At 27.4% G+C, this 18,388-nt stretch overlaps 1 protein-coding gene across 1 annotated transcript in view; it reads right to left on the minus strand.

Annotated features, from left to right (window-relative positions):
- The window catches only part of LOC126844998 (hemicentin-1-like), a 156,612-nt gene that overhangs the window by 35,088 nt on the left and 103,136 nt on the right, over positions 1-18,388 (minus strand). The window contains exons 3-5 of the mRNA XM_050583568.1: positions 6,238-6,373; positions 5,141-5,340; positions 4,956-5,069 (exon numbers count right to left, since the gene is read on the minus strand). Of these exons, the coding sequence (XP_050439525.1) occupies positions 4,956-5,069; positions 5,141-5,340; positions 6,238-6,373 (450 nt within the window). The remainder of the gene's footprint in view (positions 1-4,955; positions 5,070-5,140; positions 5,341-6,237; positions 6,374-18,388) is intronic.

Consider the following 18,388-nt stretch of genomic DNA (forward strand, 5'->3'; position numbering starts at 1 on the left):
ATAGTACACAACATAAATATTGCACCCATCTTTTCATAAAAACAACTTTGCGGGCGTGAATTTCGTAAATTTATGTAAACGATGAAGTTGATTTAGCACGAGAAACTAGAAAGTAGGTCGATTGAGTTTTTTATCATTTAATAAATGTATACATCAGTTATAAATATTGTGGTCTCTATAGTGACTCGAGTTGAAACAAGCTGTGACTTAAATTTTTTACTTATTTAAAAAGCAATTATATGTAAATACCTATTTTGCTGATTTTCGGCCAAACCTAGAAACTTTTGTCCGACACCACCAAAATATATTGTATTTACGAGTATTACACCGAGACGTTAAACAAATCCTATAACCACGTCACTAGGATCACATAATATTTAAATGTAATTGTTTGACATTAGCTAAAACAAATTTTATCCAGTGACATCCAAGTTAAAGCTTAGATATAAAATACTAATTAATCATACTATATTTAATAAAATATTAAAAGTACTTCCGACAAAATAAATTAATTTTTTATTGTTGTTTTTAAAAGATATAATTATTATATTTATATTTAGAGGTTTAAACTATTTAGGTAGAGTTGGTATTTTTTAATTACCAAAGTGCAGCCATTTGTTATTGTTGTATTATAGTTTTCTAATAAAGCGTAAATCATTATTCTATTTGCTGTGAACTAATCTAATATAATATAGTCAATGTTTAATTTTATCCCGTGTCATGTTATCTGCCAAGGCATATAATGTTAACTTTTGGTTAACTATTACAACACAACGTTTAGTATCATCCGGTTTATATTGTTGACATCATCATGATAGCTCTCCTAATTAACTCGTTCAATACGATATATATTATACACGAGATAAACAAATGCATTTGTAGTTGTCTATCAAAAATAATTGTGTGTTCTCCGGAAAAAGGGATTAAATAAATACATTTTATACATTAAAGAAACAGAGACTAAACGCTATCGGTTATGCAAAACGGCAAGCCGTTGATCTTTTATAATGAACTTAATTCGAATATACATTATTTTTTTGCTTATTAGAATTATTTTGTATAGAAAGAGATTCTTTGACATAAATATTTTAGTTTTACTAAGGACTAGTGGAGTAATTATAAAAAAATAGAGCATTTACAAAGGCTTTAGTATACAATATATATTTTGTTTTAAATAATCATTAAGATGTCTTTTTCTAAAATTGTTTATTATTTGTATTTGGTCTTAAGCTTCCATGGTACACGTGAACTATTTTTATTAATATCGATGAATATATCAGTCGTCATATTTTTCGAGTTGCAATTTAAAAAATAAGCTTCACAACAGAGCTACGCAATTTGAATACTTGAACAATAAAAAGGTATTTTTTTTAAGTTCAAAAATTACTTTTTAATGATGCACACTTTTAATTATTATTTGTTTTAAAATTTGGTACGAAATATAAACATTTTTACAGCTATATCAGGAAATATGTGTATATGGTTTTTATCATAACCACAATTAATCAGTCCTCGATTCTAAACATGTAGTGTGATATATAATAAAAACCACATAAAATTAGTTACTAAAGTATTTGTTAATAATATATCTTAAAATAATGTATAAATCATGTAGGAAAGTAATTGTTGAACTCTTGTTATTAATGTTTATAGAACACTAGTGTTAAATGACATCATAAATTTGGGTTTTCAACATGTGGCAACACACGCTGTTACGCAGCGGCAATGTCTCAGTATAAAATTATTTTATAATAATTCTCGTTCACGGTTTGTTCAATATTATGTTTAAGAGAGAAATATAATTGTATAATATTACTTAGTTTAAATGCCAGATGATTCATACAAGTTAAAAAAACCGGTAAAGTGTGGTCGAGGCAGAATGATCACGAAGGTTACAGTTCTTTAGGAATTAATATAACAGAAAGTGATAAAATCACTTTCATAAAAACACTTCAGTGTAAATCTGTAGATGGTAGAAATACAAAAACTGTACACAAGCGATGTAATAAAAGTAACGTGCTTAATATGTTTTTTTAGTATTAAGAAGGTACAATAGTAGAGAGATGACGCCACACCACCCGTATACAAAAATCGTTGTGCGGGGTAGAAAGTTTTTAGGGTTGTACTCATTATAGAATTGCAAAAAGAGAAGAATTGTACACAGAGAAGAACTTTACCTGTGTTGCAGCGTTTTTTTTTTGTCACTTAAACACAATCTGTTATTCATTCGTAGATTGTTTTTTATCCTAAAATTGTATATAAAATTTATCCCACATAAATTACTGTGATAGTCTGACAAGAAAAATGATAATCAATAAAGAATCCTCATTACTGTATTGATAACTATACACTATAGTTCAAGTTCTAAATTAAGATTTTGTAAATAATTTCATATACTTACTCCTTAGAAATGGATGGAGGGGCATTCTCTTAATAATAATTTGTTGCCGTTGTTTCCCATGTATCATAATAAACAACATACGTGCAATTTTTTCTTAGATAACTGTTAATTCACTTTTACATAGCAACCTAAAAATGTACTACGGCCTAACATAATTTTTATGTTTATTTTGACTTCAGATTTTTAAGAAAAACGTGTAATATAGCTTCGCTTTTTATCTACCTTCCGTTTAATTTTAAGACCTTAAGCTCAAAACCTACACCTAAAAAATCGAAATATAGAAAAAGTGTTTACCCTTCTGGGAGAAAGGGGTTTCGATATTTTTCGGGTTTGTCAGCGTTCATTGTTTATACCATGTCTAAAAGTATTTCATACAAACTTAGAATTCGATTTATTGTATTTTTGAAAAAATAGGTTAGCGGTCAGACATACAAAAAAAAAATAATAAAGAAACTATACCTATTAAAAAGGTGGGTAAAATGATTTACGCAATTAAAAAAAAACCCTTTTATATTATATAATATTTAATAATCACATCGTCTTAAAATATTGAATTATTAAAATTTTGATTTATTTAAAAACCATTAAAATAAATGTGATTTTTTTACTTAGTTTTCTTTCGATATCCTTTTCAACAAATTTATTTAATTATATTTACATGAGAAAACTTTAAGGTCCAGGTGTTTCTATATTCTTCAAGTTCATGATAATTGATATTCGTACCTGTTTATTTTCTTTTCACTTAATGTATACTTTTGATATTTACCCCCTAGCGTTAAATTGGTTGTATAAACTCTGTGGTACTTAACAAATACAAATAAAATTATGAATAATTGACGAATAATGTAGCTTAACAGAATTTACAAAACGTGGGTTTTGATAAAAAAACATCAATCAACTATAATCATTTTTTTAATACTATTAAATAATAATAATTATAATATAAACTATATTAAGAAAAACTGTAAACGGAAGTTATTTACTCAAACTACATATCATACTAAAATATAGATTGGCATTTAAAAACTATTAAGGACAAAATATCTTTGCTTATCTTCGCTTTTAAAATTAAATTTATTTGGTAGTATAAATCCAAAATTATAAGATAATAAATGTATTCATACTTCATAACTTGTAAGTGTTTTCAAATTTTGTTCCTCCTCTTAAACTTTCTCATACTCTCTCCAACATTTTATTTCTCGTTATTATTTGTTTATCTACTCCACACGTATACATCCTTTTATTAACAGCATTTATAATTTGCCTCCTTTCTTGTTTTCTTCGGTCTACTACCTTTCCATCTAAACTCTCCCACATATAATCTAACTTGGTCGATTCAATATTATTTAATTTCAATCCCTTCTTTCAACATACTCAGACCATTTAAATCTATTCTGTTTAAATTGTCTACTAATGGCGATATTTAAAACTATTAAGGTACGTTTTATTAGGTACTTAATATTTAAAACAAATCATTTTCACTATTCATATTACACATTGCTTCCACAAATATATATATATTTCAGTAAAAATTGTTCTTGTTTAATTTTGTACATAATAAAATCTTTTTCTTTTTAATTCTAAATTATTGATGTTTAATAATAATCCCAGCTCAATATCTTTATATTTTTAATCTTTGATACAGTTATCTATGAACACAATATCTCGAAATTATATATTAAGTATATACAACATATAAAAGGATATTAGTGGTCTGAAAGTTAAAGTACTTTTTTCGCTCTACTTAAATTTTTAAAACTAAAGAACTTCATGAAAATTTGATTTGGTATGAATCTTGAAATTTATAAATGAAAGAAATAATGGATATCATTAAGATAAAAGGAAATTCGAACATTGTACTCAGTTTGCTTACAATATCTACTCAGAAAATCATTAAAACAATTTGAATAAGAGTGATTTTGTAGTTTTAAACTTATGAGCTATGACGTACTGCACATATACAAACCAAGTTGTTATCGTTTTTTGTTTGATTAATTATCGCGAGTTTATAATAAACACCATAAATCTATAGGACGCACCTAACCTAATTCGTGTTTAAACCCCATTCGTGTTTAAATTCATGTTTGGTTTACGAATGAAATACGTTTATGCCCTGTCACAAAAATCCCAATAATTGAGTCTTTCATACAATTTTGTTCGATTAAAAGCTGTCAACAGCTTCACCAACCGTAAAAACGGACTGTTTGTTAATTGAACAGTGAAATTCAGTTATAATGTTTGGAAAGTACATCCGAGATACTAATCGATATAAAACAATCGGTTCACGAGCACTAGATGAGTACAAATAAAAATAAAAAATGCCAGATTTGGCCATATGTCTACCGGCCATACAAATGGCACCTAGTTGTATTATTTTGTACACGTTGATTATACTGGCGAACAGACGAATGTCGAACAGCTTAACCCACAAATACATTATTTCAAGATAAAGCCAATTGGGTTGCGCTGTTTTGGCGCTATGCGACTAATGTTATAGTCAACCGTGTAGCTATCGGAAATAGTTGTGAAACAATATATACGGTTACAAACATACCATCGTATGCTATGCATGTTATTTCCAACGGGTCGTTTTCTAGGATTGGTGGCATCGTGGAATTCCAAACAATGCGATTGTCTGCGTTCACGATTTCCAGTCTATTAGGCGGAACTGTCGACAAAAAAAAATGTCATTCAAATACAAACTTACTCACAGCCTCAGACTTTTATTCAAATGCAAACCTATAATATTCAGCAGTATATAGTTGTTGCGCGTTGGAGAGTACTTGAAGTCCTCTCGGCACCTATACTGACCGCCGTCCGATGGCTGGACGCTCTCAATGGTCAACGTGGCCCAACCTTTGCTTATCGTATAGTAAACCCTGTCAATCATCGATTTGCTCGCCCAGTGTTTAGACGTTGATCGTTCTCGATGATCCACGCTGTAATGTTAAAATTGCAAAATTAAAAGTATAAAAGTCATCCGGCATTGTAGACATTATTAGCATCATTATTATTCCCCACAAATGGTAATCGACTATCAAGTTGAAGTATTTACTTCCCCTTTTATCTGGTCACTCTTCTTCATTTAGTTTACAACCTCACACCTTTTTGTGATCCTCTCGTATGAAGTATATTCCAATTAGATTTATTGAAAAAAAAATTATGTAAAATCGCTTTCTAAAAATAGTAAAAATGTGAACTAAAAAGTAAAAAATAATTTTACTACAAGAATAATTTACCAATCAATTGTAGCACATTTTTTTAAAAATGTCGATTACTTTAAAAACAACCTAAAATTTTCTACAATTTTAAATAACGTTAAACATCTTTAATTTTTGACTATAAAGAAAAGCGTGGGCCGGGCCCACATACATTTCATAATACTTAACTCAATGAGTTTGGACTTGGTTGAATAGGGCCCACACTTTTATTTTTAGTCAAAAATTAAAGATGTACATTATATAAAATTGTAGTTAATTTTCTGATGTTTTCAAAGCAATTGACATTTTAAAAAAGTATGCTACAATTGATTGGTAAATTATTCTTGTAGTAAAAATATTTTTTACTTTTTAGTTCACTATTTTACTATTTTTCGAAAATTATGTTTTTTTATTTATTTTTTTGACGATGTATATTATGAACACTGTTACACTTATAAATTCAGTATAGGGTTTTTAAATACAATTTATAAATGACACAAAATAATATTACTTGTTAGTTATTAATTCGACTACTAACAAAGCTAAATAAATAGTCATATTCAACAACAATGGAGGTGGTTAAAAATTATTATTTTATGTAGTAAATCGTAAATAGTAAACCGTATACTTGCTTACCTATAAATTGGAACATCTTCACCCTTGTACCAGATGATGAGAACCGGCCAATCCGTTATATTTGTTTTCCCATCTTGCACACGGCATGGCAGTACGGCCTTTTCTCCTACAATAGATTCGATTTGCTTAATGTTGTCTGTAAAACAAATAAATAAGAATAATTACAAAAGCATAACATATTATATTATTTTACAACGATATGCTATTTACACTTTATTTTATAATATAGTATAGACGTGCATTCAGGTACAAATAGTATACCTGACGAGCTAAATAATATTTTACTAACCAAGTTCGTTCGCAAGAAACAATTAATCAAACAGTCATAATGAAAATTAAATGAAATATTTGTACTTAAATTTGAAAATAAGTTTAGGGTTACAGACATTTAATTGAGATAGTCTATAGAAAAATAAGAAAATAGAGCAGATAGATGAGGAATGTCTCCAAAGACTCGCTTATACTACAATATTTTATTGTAGACAAAGCTTTGTAAAATCCATTATTTCCACGCAAGTACATACAACAAACAGAAAACGTACGCCCTGTTTCATTAATATGTATTATAAAGCATTTACAAGTATTAGAATCCTTATATTATTGTATCAAAATGATTGGTGGAAACGGGTGTAAATTCATTGAAAAATATAAGTAGTAATATTAAAACAATTATACAAATATATATATTGCAGAAAAACTTTGAAATTAAAATTTTAACAGCAACAATGAACTCGAGTAATACATAAGAGGGTTTGCCTTAAGGGCGTATTAATTTCAATAGAAGTACGTGACTGCGACGACTGACATTGTTTTGCTCAAAGCTTTAATTTACCGTAAACAAGAAATAATAGGTCAATTGTAATTGAATGTCATTCTAAATCAGCCTTTTGAGCGTTTCGAATACCTGATATTAATTTTCGCTACCATACGTCATGACTTATGCGACAGACACTTGACGCCTATTGTATATGCATCTAAGCAAGTAGATAGATTTCACTGACGGCAGCTGATGAATGTTAACATTTTACTGAGAAATGTATGTAGTGTTTCTATTCCTCTTCTTGTTCTTCCTCGTACTACCTGAGTCAACCAGCTAAATTTCTCTCTCTATTATAATCTATATTTCTCTGACTATTCACATACATCCGTCTTTATTTAAAATACCCGCACCTACTTTTGCCTAAAGTACCAGTGCCGTTCAGAGGGCAGAGCAAACGGGCACTTACCCAAGACATCGCGCTTCGAAGTGGCTCATCTTATCTGGTGATAGCGTATTGTTTTAATTTTTACTGTTTTGACGATTCGTGATTTTATTGGGGATGAAATGGTATATTTTGTTTAAATTTTGGTCTATTATAAGGTGGAGAAACTATTCCTTTATTAACTTATAAGTTAGTTTAAAACTAGCTTATAAACTAGCTTTATACAGTTATAACGAATCTCAACAATATTTCAAAATATTTCTAATTTAAAAATCTATAGGCAAGTGTTCAAAATCAACTCATTTACTTTATTCTAGAGTTTATTTGTATTTTGTCAATGACGGTTATTCATAAATAGACTAAAACAAGGTCTTGGAATTTATGTATGCTTTAAGTTAAGATAAGACCACCGCAACTCAGTCCACGCATGCTATATCGAGGTCATATGTGTTTTACGACAACTTTTGGAATTACGAGATAATCTAAAATTCGGTAAAAATTGGCTACAGAGTTCATAATAAATGAATTAATGGAAGAAAGTATTTTTAATTCACCGAAACGAACTACAATACAAAAATCTGTTAAAGTGAAACATCGTAGGCGCAAAATAAGGCTGTTAATTTATTAATAATATATGTTAAAATTATTTAACTAAGTTATATGTTTTTTTAAAATAAAAAAAATCTAGATAAATTATGTTTTTATTGATTTTTTTTAAATTTTACTAGTGAGTATTTAAATTAGAAATGAAAACAGTACATATATTAGGTAAGCACTTATAATATTAGTACTTAAGAAGTTCGCGAGTAAGACATTACATTAAATACATTTAATAACTCATGTGGTGTTTAAGTCGAAATACTGTTATATATTTAAAACTATATTTAAGGCTAAGGATTACAAAACGTTTCACGTAAAATTGGTTCATGCTTAATGAGGCGTGAAATGTCAAACATGTATATAAATAATAAGATCTGTCTGGTCGCTTTAATAATGTTGTAATTTTTCATGCTAAAATTAAAAAATAAATGTTCGATAAAACATTAAGGATTTATAGGCCATGATAAAGACGTTTTGAACCATAAGGCAAATTTTGTTTGAAGCCCCCTTCCCATATATTTAAAATACCTCCCCAAAATTGATTTCCCCATTTACTATTATATTACTACTACCACTAGTAATAAAACAGATTTTTTAGTTTCGATAAGGACCTAACCGTACGAGTTTTTAAGTTAGAACTTTTACTGGCTATAATTTCGAGAAAAAGAGTCGGATCGAGTTGAAATGTATAAGAAATAACTATTTGGTATGCCCGCACACGTCAGTTATGTCAAATTTAAACTATACCCATTTCTCACCCCCCTAGGGGGGTACAAGTTTTTTTGTTTTTCGGGGTTTTTAGCCGTAATTTTAAAACTTTTGGGTTGAAAATTTGCCAGTAGTTGGAACTCATATGTATCCATAACATATTAAACGGGAAAAAATTCGGCACTACAGTTTTTTTTAATTGCCGGGAAACTGTGTTTCGCAGATTTTGTATATTTTAACAAAAACACCTAAAATCTTTAAAAAAAATTTTTACCATCACAGCCGATCCATAAACGTACATATTATCTCATTTCAGTTTTGACCTCGATTTTGATAAATAGCACATAGCAACTAAAGAAAGTGTATTAAAAAACATGTGTAATTTTTTAATTTATTTTCTATTTTGCCTAATAATATAGTTGTTCCTTCCTATAACTCTAGAAATTATCCGACATTCCTCCCCATAAACAGAGCATGAGTCCTGTTATTATTAGATAACAGCCTTCTTACTATCAAATCTGCTTATAGCATACTGTAACTTATCCCTTCGGGTTGCAATTAAATAAATAATATACTTATTACCTATTTATAAATTTAAATTATTGTTGTTATTACAATATTGTACCTATGTTCCGACTATCAAAGTCACAATTTTTAAGTCATAAAAAATGTATTGTTTTTATTGTGTTGTTATACAACAAGGTATACAATAAGAAAAACTGTAACTTGAATATTTTGAGTAATATTTTCTTAAAAATATATTCTTTTTAGTTTTATCACGTAAATACATTTTTTTCTAAAAATATTTTGTAAAACAAAAAAAATTGTTATAAAGAGTTTGTAATTGAGAAAAACTCATTTATTTGGATTCCATAGGCACGTGCGCCTATCTTTCCTAATGGGAAATATAGCTCTAAAGGATAAAATGTATCTTATTTTCCTTTAAGTGATGTCTAAATAATAACACTCGACGACAAACAATTTCAAGTCTCTCAACGCGGCTGTTTTCATGAAATATTGTTAACTTTCGTGAAACGCCCACGAATAATTAATTGCAATCAATCAAATCATACATAGACCTACAAATACAGATTTAATATTATTATGAATTTATTATGTTAATCCCTTAATAAATTAACACTTTAACTGAATTAAAAATTGCATATTAAATATAAGACACCATTACGGTTAGGCTATATTGTTGTGCCTAGCACGGTTTTTTATTTTAAATATTAGTTAAGTTTTAATTATTGAATAAAACATAGGTACAATATAAAAAAGCAGCTGTAGTTTAAAAAAAACCTGAACCCAGTATTTATTTGGATGGACTTGAATTTACAATGACGTGTTTACTCATCTTCAACATAATTTTGAATTCAATTTAAAGAGTAGAGTCATAAGTAAAGGGTTTTATAATAATATTTAAAAACAAACGGTGTAGAAAGTTACTGAAGACTTTGCTTACTAAAACAAAGACTCCTACATGAATATAAATAGGAATTTCTGACGTTTCACTTTTACAAGTTTAATACAATATAAACTAATAAAACCTTTAACTTTTATTCAAATTCTAGTAAAAATCGAGTTCAACAAAACTGAAGTTGAGTTGAAAAATCGAATTACTATCAACATAAAAGTTTAAATTTAAAAAGGTATGGCATTTTCAGAGACACCCTATATATGTTAACAGTTTAAGCTGTACTATACAAGTGTGTATTGTATAAAGCCGTATTATTAAAAAGCCTTGAACACGGCTCAGTAAATGTTTAAGGTTTACGCTTTAATTTCAAAATATGTGACCTTTTTCGATGAAGGGTTATAATAATTGTAAGAGGGACTCAAAAATAATCATGCCTAGGAATATAATATAAAAAATATATTATGGTAGATCGTTATTACTTGTTTAGTACGTTAAGATGCATTAATTTATTTTATAAAAGAAGCAAAAACGAAATTTTAGCCATGAGTTTATGTTATTAAAATCAATTTATATTTCATATACTATAGGTATGGTTAATAGATTTTGAAATTTAGTCTTGTTGTAAAGTATTTTAAATGGCATTACTAACATTATATACCTATATACTTTCTGAGTTCATGTTTCAAATAATACAAAATTATTTGAAATAACAAATGTATTATAAATAACTAATATAATTAAATATTATTCCTATAATCGTATAAAATAAAGTAATAGTTTAAAAATACCGTTACTTTTGTTTCTCTTTTAACGAGTCTGGATATTAGTACTAAATAGTTATAAATTAGTCTTCCTAACACGTTAATGGACAGGCCAAATTAGGTTTTTTCTAAAAAGCATGGCTAATGAGTTATCATTTATAAATTGCTAAAATATTGAAAACTTCTCTAAAAATAACCCCTTTGTGATAAATGAATCGTAAATATGTAAACAAATCAGTTTCTCATTTTAGAAAATATATTCACTGTAGTGAATCTATGCCAATCTATTCTGTTTTCTATGACTTAAAAATTAATTTAGTGAAAATATCATTGAAATAGGTTCAGTTCAGTTAAAAAGTCCGAGACATACGTATACCTACGAGTCAAACAGATAACTTCCTTTTTATTAAGAAGTCGGTTAAAAAAGGAATACAAGTTCGTTTTCAACTATTATTCATTTTACGATACTTTATTATTTTACTTAGGTATTTCGGATTTGTATTTAAAAAATCCGAAAAAGGTAAATATAAAAACGCAGAAAAATCTTGTATCATTTCATCAGATTTTTAATCTTAGTAAATGTACGTTTTCTTATTTCTTTAGATAAAATACAATTTTTAGTTTCTTCAAAAATGTCACGAAGAATACGGCGAATAAAGTTTGAAGCAGTATTATTCAATGTTGGGTAATAGTTATTACTTATTTATTTTTACAGAGTAAAACATTAAATATAAGATATTCAATATCTGTAAAAATAATTGTAATGTAAGCCTGTAATTTTTTTTTTATTGAAAAAAAAAAATTATTTGTTATTTTACAATGCTATAAAATAATTGATTATAAGTATTTGCTTTCTTAGGTATTTTTGAAAGCACTATCAAATTTTGAAACTTAAATTGTATATAAACTTAATAGTATATTTTTAATTAACTGTTTAAATTAAGAATAAAAAGTTTATAGGTAAATACGTAATTATTTAAGTTTAAAAAGTTGATAGAACTATACAATTTACCAAAATAGATTAAGTTAAAATTGAAATTATTTCCAGAGAAAGTGAAGTCCTACGTTGAATGGTGACCTCTTGTATTCATTGGAACCCTGATCGGAAAACGTTAACTGTTAAGAGCACTAAGAGAATTAACGTAATGAAAATGTAAAAGTTTATACGGTACCTAAAATGACTTATCCGACCAATCAAAGTATTTGATATAGAGTTTACGAGCAAGATTATAAATCAATAAACAAAGAAAAGGGTTTTTTGTCTATACAATGATAATATTAAAGTTAAGAATTTCATAACGTTTTAGTTTAAACCTTTTATTTTGTGCGGAAATAAAATAATAATATTGACCAGTAATATTTCCTGAAAAATATATAGGGTAGTTTAAAACCGTAAAATGTTTTATTGGTATTTTTTTTTATATCTATACATTATACTGTGGTGTGCAAAGTATTGCAAAAAATAACACAAAAACTCTCTTATAATCGATTTATACCGCTTAATAAAAACGACCAAGAGAAACGACAAACAGTATAATGAATATAATAATATAATATAGTCGACAAAAGTGTAGGTTCTTAAAATAAAAAAGCCACGACATTGTTCTTTTTTTTTTTTAGTTAAACAATACTATAATTATATTTTTAGTTATACAATCTATACAAATAAGTACAATTAGTATAAGTGTTAAATATAAGTAGAAGATATTAACATGCTTAGCTTCAAAAGAGAAGCCGACCACTGACGACGCTCTTATAATATTTTTCTTGTAAAATCAAAAATGTATCTACTTGCCGGATATCGACAAGAATTATTTTAAAATGTGCTTTCTCACCATTTATTAATTATGAATAAGTAATGGCTAAATTATTTATTGTATTTTAGAAGACTACTATAAATACAAATCGTAGTTATTATAATATGTATTCGAATATGATTAAAATACGAGTTTTTTGACATGTCAAAATTACGTTCTTGGAACATAATGCACGTAAGAAGAATACAAGAAAAAAAGATTGCTCCAAACCTTACATCAACAATAATGAAACGATACTCTGTGCTATAAAATAGTTATGATAGCGTTATTTTTTCCAATCAACAAAAATTATTTAATTAATTTAATACAAAATTGTTTTTAGATTTCGCTCTAATATTTAATAACAAGTATATATTTCCTTCCTAAACCCACCAAACATTTTTTCATACAGTTTAAAACACATATTAATAAAAGTTTACAGTCTATTTTTCTACATTTTAACTTAAGTAATTCAACATAAAAAAAAAACTATAATTTCTAATTATTATTTGTAAGTTACAATAGCCCTAAAATCAACGTAAAAATAACATACAGACGGACACGCGATTAACAAATGATAAAAAGTTAAGCACTGTTCAGTAACAAATATAATAAATAAAATACTATGATATTTAAAAATTACCCTTAACAAAAAATAAAAATATAATAATACGCTTAATTTTTTACATTTTTATTGATGAAGTTCAAGATATGTGATAACGGTTATACAGTAAATACGTGCAGCAATGAACAATATTTTATTTCAGGAGGAATGTATGTTAAACGAAATTAATTCAACTAAAAGAGGTAGTTAAGAAATGGTTTAAACTTATTTTAAACATGCAACGAATGCCGTCTATACAATTGCCGGTGCCGCTTAAAGAGCTTGTCGATTACTTAATATTTTAAGGTTTTCTTTTGATGTTAATTTTTTTTTTTAAACGCGCTCCAAGTTTGTGTAATGAAACTCGACAATATAATCACAATTAAAATGCGCTCGTGTACAGCTGCTTTAACCCTTTTGAGAGGCTGTTTCGGCTTGAAACAAAAACAGTTGTGTATTTCTATATACGACGGCCCATTAAAAATACCTTCATCACGTCACTACACTGTACAGAGTATTTAAAGTTAAAGTTTAACCTCGAGCCAGACAATTGAAAAAATATAAATTTATCTATGAATAATATTTTAAATATTTAATGTGCTCTATTTTCAGCTAGTTAAATGGGGAAATTGTCACGGAAACTACATAATTCATTATAATATAATCAACCATTAAAACTTTTTCCTCACCAATGATTTGATATTGGAGTTACCAAAAGGAATGTTTGATCGCTTCGCTTGTGTTGTTTACTACGTGCGTTATTTATGTATAATACCTATGTATAGGAAATGTCGCTAGAATAAAAAAAACGAAGGGACTGTGCGTGTAAGAATACTGAATAAATAATACGCATTTAAGTATTAACAGAAAGTTATTAATGGTTTTAAATATTTCAAGGTATTAGATTTATTCTTGGCATGGCGTACATCTCAAATGTGTAACCCTTGCGCGGATCGTTCATTAATCATAATCTCTAAAATGCGGAACTGGAAAATGATACCTCCAGAAAAAAAATACCTTAATGTAATAAAAAAAAAAACTAAAAAAGGGGAGAGTAGACAAAATCAAAATTAATGAATACAAATCGCGTAGCGGGGACTGGCTTTTTGTCGCATATAAGCTTTTAAGTTCTATAAAAGATTGTGTAACGGAAGAAATAAAAGTAGAACGTGTGAACAAGCGTATTATATATAGTGACTGAATCATATGTATCTGATGTTATTTGTAAAATCATCATCTAACGCAAAACAGCTTACCGAAAAAATTAATAGCTTCTTGAAGTATCGTAAAAATAATAAACTCAACCTACCATTTACTTAACAACTGGATATAATCTGTGGCAAGGGAGTTGTTAAAATCTTTCTAAGTTTCATATAGATAATCTGTGTATGGTTTTGATGGCGGTGGGGGACGTGTATCATTGTCCTCATCAAATGTCTTCGAGTCAGTGCATATCCACGGAGGTCCATGCATATTCTTTTGTTTAGGTAATAATAATTTGTTTCAAATAAAAATGCCAGTACAGTGGGGTCGGAGTATAGTTGGGACGGGGAGGTCACAGGTCTACACGAATTATTATAATGAAAGTGATAAAATAATTTTTAAATAAACGCTTCGATCCAGATCTGAGGATAGTAGGTTCAACCTAACCTCACACATAACAATCTGGAAATTGACAACGGTGTATTTTCCACTTATTTGGGGTTTTCCTTAATAAAAAAAAGTTTGACTACAGGTTTTTGAGAAAATTATACCTGTTATAGTTCCATTTTAGATTTACCTTTGATTCAATTTTCTAGAAAAGGTCAAATTCTAGGCCTTTTTGAGGAAAGGGTTTAGGATTTTTTTTTGGTTTGTCAATGTTTATCGGTAGTACTATGTTTAAAGAATATATATTCCATACAAATTAGAAACTAATTAGACCATTTTTAAAAAAATTCATAGAGCATCGTAATTTTAAGTTGAAAAATATGTGAAATTTTTGGGCGTTTTGGAGGGGAGGTACGTATCTAATCTATAGTGTTGCTACACGGTACCATCAATGGCATTCTCTTAAGTACCACCGGGAGGTGTGGCGCAGTGGACATCTCAGGTGCTGCATGGCACTTGAGGTTAAGCTGTGTCCGTTGCTGCTTGATCCTGGATGGGTGACCACTCGGGATTTTTAGCGGCGACCTACACTATCAATCCCGGATGCATGGCTGAAATGCCATGTACCCAGAGTTGTGCATCATTCGAATAAAACGTTATCTAAATAATTATCTAGATAAACACATTATTCGAGTAAATTTATTCGAATAAACTTTTATTCGAATAATTTCAAAAATAGTTATTTGAATACACTTTTATTCGAATAAAAAATTATTTAAATAAAATATGTTTGAAATTATTCGAATAAAAAATTATTCGAATAATTATTTTTAAAATTATTCGAATAAAAAATTATTTGAATAATTTTGAAAAAAAATTTTCGAATAACTTTTTATTCGAATAAATTTTACTCGAATAATGTCTTTATCTAGATAACAAATTTTTATTCGAATAAAAAAATTATTCGAATAATCATATTTAAAATTATTCGAATAACGTTTTATTCGACTAACATTATTCGAGTAATCATATATGAAATTATTCGAATAACTGTACACCATTATTCGAATAATTTGTAAGTGATGTTTTTTAATAATAATTTTTTAATATATATTATATATTACATGTTATGCACTATTTATAAACACTAGGATAAATCTTAAATTTAATTTAAAATTTTCTTATCACCGTCTAAATTCAATAAAAACAAATTAACTACAAAAAATAAAATTAACCTATGTCTATTTCAAAGGTTGGAAAACTTAGTGTGAAGTGTTTTATACGTATTTTAATTTTATTTACAGATTTCACAAATTGAGTTTTGTGTTAGGCACATTGGAATTACTTAAAAAAAATAGAATACTCAGTAGACATTTTTTTATATAAACGACGATATTATTACATTAATGTGGTATAATTAACCAAGGACAATTTAAGAAATAGTTTATATAAAATATAGATAGGTATTGTATAATAAGTTAGAGCTTTAGTCAATATTACTTTAAATACAGACATAGAACAAAAGAACATTGAAAAAATAGTAATTAAGTAAGTTTTGCGAAAACTAGTGAAAACTAATAAATAAACAAAATTACAACTGTCTAATAATAAAAATAACACCAATCTTATTACACAATTTGGTTGTAGAAATAATAACAAAAAGAAAAAATTATAAAAAATGTCTTAATATAATAATAATAGTAGTTAAATTATATAATAACAAGGCATTGACTTTTTACTAACTCGTAATAAAAAAATGAAAAAATTACAACTTACAGATATGATTTACAGAATGAAATAAATTATTGAAATTTATCATTTACAGATAACACATTTAAAATGATCAAATTCTGCTTTAAGTCAATAATGTTTTCTTACATATAGGCTAGGATATTTTGTTTTATTTTTGGTACTATATATGCTTTATATTAAGTATATAGCTGAATAATATGTAAATCTTATAGTAAGAATAGAGGAAAATAAATACTTTTTTTTTTTAAAAACTTTACATATGATGTTTATACCTACATTTTTTATTACGCATTATATACATTGAATGAATATATCAATTATACCATTTTTACATTTAAAGTACGTAAGAAAAGTATCATTATTTATTATTATTTATTCGAATATTTTTTTATTCGAATAAATTGTAAAAATATTATTCGAATAAAAAGTTATTTGAAAATGTTGTTTTCAAAATTATTCGAATAAAAAATTATTCGAATAAATTGTGAAAAAATTATTCGAATAACCTTTTATTCGAATAAGTTTGAAAAAAAAAATTGTCGAATAAAAATTTATTCGAATAATTTGTAGAAAAATTATTCGAATAATGTTTTATTCGAATAATTTGTAAAAAAATTATTCGAATAACGTTTTATTCGAATAAATTTTTATTCGAATAATTATTCGAATAAGAATTTGCACAACTCTGCATGTACCCCGGCGACTGAACTGGCATAAAGTTAGCCATAGCCACTCCCGGTCAATACGCCATATGCATATTATTATTATTATTCTAAGTACCGATTTTTCTCTCTAAAACTAGATATTTAAAGAAAAGTTTTCGGAGTTCATCCACTACCTTAACCTCGAAATGTGAATATACCAAGACATATTTCGGGTATGGAAAATCTTTAATCACTTCTCGGAAAATTTCACTTGATACAGTCGTCGTTTTTCTTTTGAAATATTTTACACATTATTGGGCTATTATAATATATAGATAAGGGTGGACCAAAAAAAGTTTTTTACTGTTCTTCTTATGGCATTATGTTCCTTGAAATAAAAAATTATACTCCCATTTTTTCAGATTTTTAAAATTATTCTTAGAAGCTGCGAGAATCGGTTTTAAAAAAATTAAATGTTTGTTTCTTAGTTTTAATTTTGTTACGGTATAAATATTAATTTTAAACAGATGCTGTTTGAATCAAAAATCATCATTAAAATAACAGGAATAAACAAAACATTTTTTTTTTACAAAAAAACTACTTTTAAACTAATTTAAGCCTTAAAAACTAAGATGTATGACAACATTAATAAATTAACTCTTAATAGTACCTTAAAATATTTTTTTAAGGGTAGAAAATATTTTTAAGTTATTCCTCATTTAAAAGCGAAGAAATATGATATACTTATATAACACATTATTCCTAAAATAGATCAGAAAAAAAATTGCTTGGGTCGAGGCATAGTGGGGACGGGGAGATCAAAGGTTTACAGGAACTTTTAAATCTGATAGTGATAAAATCACTTTTCAAAAAACGTTTCGATGCAAATCGGTAGTTAGTATTTCAAGCCAGCACAGTCTAAACCAAGCACACTATAAACCAGCAAAGTTCTTTCTTATTTTGTAAATACAGAACCTCAATTTAATGCTTTCTAACTTAGCTGGTTTATACTGTGCTTGGTTTGGACTGTACTGGCTTGAAAATACTAACTACCGATTTGCATCAAAGCGTTTT

Source organism: Adelges cooleyi, unplaced genomic scaffold (assembly GCF_023614345.1).
Source record: "Adelges cooleyi isolate 19-005CV unplaced genomic scaffold, UGA_ACOO_1.1 ACOO_flye_CR_arks_rails_tigmint_CR_PRNA_651, whole genome shotgun sequence".
Classification (NCBI taxonomy): domain Eukaryota; kingdom Metazoa; phylum Arthropoda; class Insecta; order Hemiptera; family Adelgidae; genus Adelges; species Adelges cooleyi.